General features: G+C 43.2%; 1 protein-coding gene across 1 annotated transcript in view; it reads left to right on the forward strand.

Moving 5' to 3' along the window:
• LOC103194895 (plasmanylethanolamine desaturase) overlaps positions 1-5060 on the forward strand; it is a 105301-nt gene extending 100241 nt beyond the window's left edge. The window contains exons 7-8 of the mRNA XM_042780633.1: positions 3705-3830; positions 4914-5060. Of these exons, the coding sequence (XP_042636567.1) occupies positions 3705-3830; positions 4914-5060 (273 nt within the window). The remainder of the gene's footprint in view (positions 1-3704; positions 3831-4913) is intronic.
• The last annotated feature ends 1932 nt before the right edge of the window (positions 5061-6992 follow it).

A 6992-nucleotide genomic window follows, 5' to 3' on the forward strand; every position in this document is an offset into this window, starting at 1 on the left:
AAAAAAAAGATTGAATAAGGATGGTGAGAAGCTACAGCCCTTCCTGATTTTAAACCATGCACCGTGTGTGGTTCTGTTTGAATGACTGCCTCTTGATCTTTATACACATTCCTCATGAGCACAATTAAGTGGTTCTGGAACTCCTGTTCTTCACAATGTTATCCATAACACAGTCAAATGTGTTTACAAGCACAGGTAAATTATTTTTCTGATATTCTGTGCTTTCAAGCAAGATCCATGTGACATCAACAGTAATATCCCTTGTTCCTCATCCTCTTCTGAATCAGGCTTGAATATCTGGCAGTTCCCTGTTTATGTAATGCTTACAACCGTTTTTAATTATCTTCAGCAAAATTTTACTTGAGTGTGATATTGATATTGTTCACTAATTTCTGCATTCTATTGAACTGCCTTTCCTTGGAATTGGCATAGTTAAGGATATCTGGAATGTTGACCAGGTAGCTGTCTTCCAAATTTCTGAACATGAACAAGTGAGCACCTCCAGCACTGCATCCATTCATTGAAATATCTCAATGGATATTCATCAATTCCTGGTGCCTTTTTTTTTGCCAGTTCCTTCAGTGCAGCTTGGACATCTTCTTTCAGTACCATCGGTTCTTAATCATGATGCTACCTCCTGAAATGGTTGAATGTCGACCAGTTCTGTTTGGTTCAGTGACTATCTTCTGTCTTCCCTTGATGCTTCCTGGTCACTCAGTACCTTGCCCATAGAATCCTTCAGTATTGCAATTTGAGGCTTGAATTTTTTCTTGTTTTCAGCTTGAGAAGCACTGAGCATGTTCTTCCCTTTTGGTTTTCTAATTGTGGTCCTTGCACATTTCATTACATTGCATTATTATACTTTACCTTGTCTTTTCAAGCTGCCCTTTGAAATCTTCTGTTCAACTCTTTCACTTCATTTCCTCTGTTCCCTTTAGTTACTCTGTGTTCAAGAGCAAGTTTCAGTGTCTCTTCTGACATCCATTTTTGTCTTTTCTTGATGTTATCCCACAACTTGTCTGGTCTTCCAGTCACTGGTGTTCTGTACATCAAATCAATTCTTTTTTTTTTTTTTTTCCTTTTTTTTTTTGTTCCCTCCCCTTCCCTCCCCTCCCACCCCTGATAACCAACAAAGAAAGTTTCCTTCCATATATAAACCTTTCCTTGACTTGTTGCAATAATGAACTAATACAATATTTGTCCTTCTGTGATTGACTTACTTCACTCAGCATAATGACCTCCAAATTCTTCCACATTATGCAGTGTTTTGCAGATTCTACATTATTCTTTAGTGTTGCATAGTATTCCATTCAAATCTATTCTTGAGATGGTCTCTAAATTCAGGTGGGATATAATCAAGATCATGTTTTGGCTCTCATGGACCTTTTTTCATTTTCTTCAGCTTCAACTTGAACTTGCATATCAGCAACTGATGGTCTGTTCTACAGTCAGCCCCTGGCCTTGTTCTGATTGATGATATTGAGCTTCTCCCTCACTTCTTTCTACAGTTTAGTTGATTTCATTCCTGTGTATTCCGTCCAGTGGAGTCCAGGTGTATCGTCACTGTTGTTGAAAAATTCTATTTGCAATAAATAAGTCGTTGGTCTTGCAAAATTCTTGCAATCTCCCACATCTTTTCTGTCACCAAGGCCGTATTTTCCAACTGCTGTTCCTTCTGTTTCCAGATTTCACATTCCAATCATCATGATTGTCAGTGCATTTTGATTGCATGTTTGCTCAATTTCAGACTGAGGAAGTTGGTATAACTCTTCAATTTCTTCATCTTTGGCATTAATGGTTGGGGTATAAATTTGAATAATAGTCCTATATTAACTGGTCTTCCTCATATGCATATGAATGTTATCCTATCACTGACACCCTTGTACTTGAGGATAGATCTTGAAATGTTCTTTTTAACTGTGAATGTAATACCATTGCTCTTCAATTTGTCATTCCCAGCATAGTAGATCATATGATTGTCTGATTAAAAAAGGTCCATACCAGTCCATTTCAGCTCACTAATGCCTAGTGTATCAATCTTTATGCATTCCATTTTTTATAATTTCCAATTTTCCCAGATTCATACTCCATACTTTCCATATTCCAGTTATTAATGGCCGTTTACAGCTGTTTCTCCTCGTTTTGAGTGATGCCACATCTGCAAATGAAGGTCCCGAAGTCTTTACTCCATCCACACGCATCATTAAGGTTGATTCTACTTTGAGGGGGCAGCTCCTCCCCAGTAGAATTTCCGTGCCTTCCGACCTGGGGGCTCATCTTCCGGCACCGTATCAGAGTGTCCTGCTGCATCTGTAATGTTTTCATGGGCCGATTTTTTCAGAAGTAGACCACCACATCCTTCTTCCTAGTCTGTCTTAGTCTGAAAACTCCACTGAAACCTGTCCACCACAGGTGACCCTCCTGGTACTTGACCAATGGTATAGCTTCCAACATCACAGCAACATGCAAGCCACCGGAGTACAACTAACTGCTGGACACACCCGAAGATGAATTTGGGGCCATTTATATAGCAGATCATACAGAGTATGTAGAAGTTGGTAGAGACTGCTACATGCTGAAGACCTTTTGTATTATTTTCATAAATCTGAATGTAAATCATACTCATTTGTTTCCTCCTTTTTTACTGAGTGATTTTTTTTTTCTTCGAGGAATGAAGTGTTCCCTTATAAGAATGTCAGAAATAGTATTCGTTCATTCAACAATTCAAAACTTTTGAGGGCCCTGTGAGGCCCCTGGCTTCCTTGTTCTGTGTGTTGTGAGGGAGGACTGACGCACATCTGTTGGTGTGTGTTTGAGCCAGAGAGCTTCAGGGCGTGGGGAGCAGCTCATGTCTTGTCATGTTTGGGGGGATGCTAAGTAGTCCAGGCGGGTTGAGTGGGGCAAGGAGGAGAACAGAAGGAGAGGAGGTCAGGGGTTAGCAGGGTCAGATCTGGGAACCTAGGCTTCCTTATCAGGTCACCAGAAGCCATTGGAGGGGTTAAGCTTAAACAAAGAGACAGGCTTCATGGAGAGCAGGAGAGAAAGTAGGGGCTTGCTGTGGCCCAGATGAAGGCACTATGGTTGCAGCACTGGCGAGGTTGGAAGTTGAGGAGATGGAGAAAATGGACATGGGCTCTGGTTTGGAGGTAGAAGCATTGGGACCTTCGGGTGGTGGGAGGTTGGAGGTAAGGGAAAAGGAAGCATGGCCAGACTGGGGGGGTGGGGATCCAGAGTTGAGTTTTGGTCTCGTTGTAGTTGGGGATCCCTGTTCAGTGGGTAGTAACGATTTCTATGGGTCACGAATGCCTTCTGAGTCTTCATATATATTCCATCTTTTTCTTGGGGACAGGACACTGTCCAGACTTAGGTTTTCAGTCACATCCTCTGCAGTTTATTCCCCCAGAGGCCACTAGATGTCACTGTTTTCACAGGAGCAGTTACTTGTGCCACAGGAGACACTTCAGGGATACTAGCTCAGTATTTCCTGCCTTTCTTGTTCCCTCACAGCCTAGAATTCACATAACCGGTGTAGGGACTAGTTCATGCTAACTTATCAGTAACAAGTAGAGTTTGTATAATGGAAACGGATGTACCAGTTCTGCAATCAGGAGTAAATGGGGCTTCAGAAGTGTGTGACCTTTAGGAATTCTTTGTAATTGAGTCCAACCTTTGTCTGACATCTCTGTACCCTTTTCTTCCCCCAGACAATTTATGAAAACCGGATATACAGCCTTAAAATAGAATGTGGACCTAAATACCCAGAAGCACCCCCCTTTGTAAGATTTGTAACAAAAATTAATATGAATGGCGTTAATAGTTCTAATGGAGTGGTAAGTTGTTTTTTCTGGCCCACCTTTTCACTGGGGTTAAGAATTACTTTGTACTTTGAACATCAGGGGTACTTGGAATGGGCCTGATTCTTTACATATGTTCCTTGGTTATGCTTGATGATAAAATATATCACAGTATGTACGTGAGCATATATGAGCTGTGGATCTGTTTCCTAATTAATAGCTATCACTCAGACAGGACTTACTCCAAGCCAGCACTGTCTGGTCACCTTGAGATAAGCACTCCTCAGTCCTCAGGACACCCGTGAAGACTGTCCCTCAGGGTGACACAGCTGACTGGTGTTAGTCACCTTTACCTCCTCAGCCTTATTTGTGGACCACTGTTACCTAACATCTCTTCCTTTAATAGCCTTTCTTCTTAAACTTATTTTCATTGCTATAAATGGAAAGCCAGTATCACTTTTCATAGAAGGCAACAACTGATGTTACAAAAACAAATAAAAAATTCTTACTCCCTGTGTTGCTTGCCAAAGGCTTGGAGCCTGAAGTCCACCACTTCTTGTTCAGAAGGGAGACCAGCAAGTGTTCCAGGGATGGTGACACAATAGCATCACCCTGAGATTCGGGACGAGCTGAGCCTCATCACTGTGCTCTGTGGTTGTGGCGTTGAGTGCAGCACCTGAGTTCCACCTAAAGTCAGGAACGCAGAGTGTGACTCACACAGTGGGAAAGGCTGCAGTAACCTGGGAGAATGTGGCTCCGGGCAGGCCTGGTCCCCAGACTTGGCTCCACCCCCACATACCGTTATCATCAGTCAGGCAGGGGCAGCAGCCTTGAGGAGCAGGCTTATTAGAACCACACTGAGTTGGGGTCACTCTCAGAGTTTCTCCAGAACTCTAAGGTGGCTTTACTTTTCCCAACCAGGGAGGCTGTCGGGGGGACAGGATGGCGGGAGGGAGGGCATAAGCAGGGGTTCTCCGGGCGAGATCAGTGGGGAGATTTGCTTGTTCACTGTGAACAGACGTGTTGGACTCACATTGGTACCATAGCTTGACCCGCACAGATGGGTTGTCTCGTCCTCTCTGTGAGCCTGACAGCCATGTGTTCTGTCTTCTTTTGTAGGTGGACCCAAGAGCCATATCAGTGCTAGCAAAATGGCAGAATTCATATAGCATCAAAGTTGTGCTGCAGGAGCTTCGGCGCCTAATGATGTCTAAAGAAAATATGAAACTCCCTCAACCGCCTGAAGGACAGTGTTACAGCAATTAATCTAAAAGAAAAACCACAGGCCCTCCCCCCCCCATTCGATTTAAGCAGTCTTCATTTTCCACAGTAGTAAATTTTCTAGATACGTCTTGTAGACCTCAAAGTACTGGAAAGGAAGCTCTCATTCAAGGGCAGTTTATCTTAAGATACTGTAAATGATACTAATTTTTGTCCCTTTGAAATATATCAGTTGTGCTATAACAAATCATCCTGTCACGTGTAACCACTGTCCACGTAGTTGAACTCCTGGGATCAAGAAAGTGTATTTAAATTGCTTCCCATCATAACTGGTGGGGCATATCTAACTCAACTGTGAAAAAACACGTCACACAATCACCTTGCTGCTGATTATATGGCCTGGGGTCTCTGCCTTCTCCCCTTCCCCTCCCCCTGCCTTTACCCCTCTCCCTGCAACAGCCCTCCAGCTTGGGGTGGCTTATTAGAATAGATGTGAAGGTTTTGGGTTGCAGCCTATGTGGGACTACTGCTGGGTGCGTGGGGTGCTTACGTCTTAAATAAATAATGCCCCCCATTCCAAGCCGTCCTTCCCTACTCTCCTCTCCCCCACCCTTGGCCAAAGCGTAGATTGTAATCCCCTGTGCCCCCCTCTGAGATTGACTTTGGTGAGGAATTCAGGGCTTCCTGACATCTCTCCACCACCCCACACTTCCCCTAACGCTTCCTTGCTTTGGCCAGAAGCCATCGGGTAAGGTTGGAAAGAGTCTCTGACCTCCCTCATGTAGTTTTGTAACCACATTGATTGACTCTCCACCAGCCTGGGGCATGAATACGGGGTCTTCGGCCCTGCCACCCTCTGCTGTCATCATCAGCTGATACGCTGTTTTAGCTCAGGTTTTGAAATGGTGACAAGAACAGTCACCAGGGTTACTCAGACCTGCCAGCTTCAAAGTCCTTGGTGGTTAAACTTGGAGAAGGGCCACATGAAGACACTTGTAAGCACACACGATCCCTCTGAATGTTTTCTTTTCCTGTAATTGCTTTGCTTTTAAAAACTGAAGTTTTAAACAAACAGGGCTCTCATTTGGTCATCCTTACAATCCATTTGGGTCTAGTTTGGAGTTTGACAACTGGAACAAAAGAACCTGAATGCGGTGCAGACCTTGGTTTTTGGTGCTGCTGCCGGCACCCCTCAGCAGGGGTTAGGAAGGACTCGGTGTGCACACAGACCCTGCGACGGCCACACAACCTCCTGGCATGTGGTTGCGTTTCCCGCTTTTCGGTTCAGGACTGCTCAGTGCTGGCGTGTGGATGCACCCCGAAATAAAAGCAGTCCATGAGTTCCACAGGGTGGTGTTTTTTTATTTTAATTTAGTATTTGTGTAAAAGCACCTTTTGAAGCAGCAACTATCAAGTCTGAAAAGCAATTGATGTTTCCATGAATCTTTTTCCAGGGAATACCTTAGTTCTAAGGATTTAACATCCTGTAAGTAAAGTTTAACATAACAGTATTCCATAAGCAGCCTTTTTATTGTCAGACCATTGCCTGATTTTAATATAATAAAAAAAAAAGTGTGCGTTAATATTTACGAGGCTCTACTCTTCTTCCTCTTGGCATGTTAATTTAGGAGCAGAATTTAATGGTCTGGGTACTGTGTGATTCAGGTTCCTGAAGCAGGGTCCACAGACTTTCTAGAGAGGGCCTACATTAGCAGATATTTAGGCCTTGTGGGCCAAGGGGCAATGTTGAGGCTGTTAACGTAAGTCATATATAACACGGGAAGAAAAATTCCCACCAGTGGTTTACGGAATTCAAAATATAATAATTGAATATGATATATTTTTTTGTAATGTTACAGGGCTGTAAGAAGAATGTTGTTTTTTCTTTTTTAATAATACCCCTTTACTTAATTGAATTCAAAGTCACTGCCCTCTTAACCTGATCATTTGCGGCTGTTTATCTGTAAAAATTGTTCT

Source organism: Orycteropus afer, unplaced genomic scaffold (genome assembly GCF_000298275.1).
Source record: "Orycteropus afer afer isolate SDZICR_OR568_19922 unplaced genomic scaffold, OryAfe1.0 scaffold00049, whole genome shotgun sequence".
NCBI classification, from domain to species: domain Eukaryota; kingdom Metazoa; phylum Chordata; class Mammalia; order Tubulidentata; family Orycteropodidae; genus Orycteropus; species Orycteropus afer.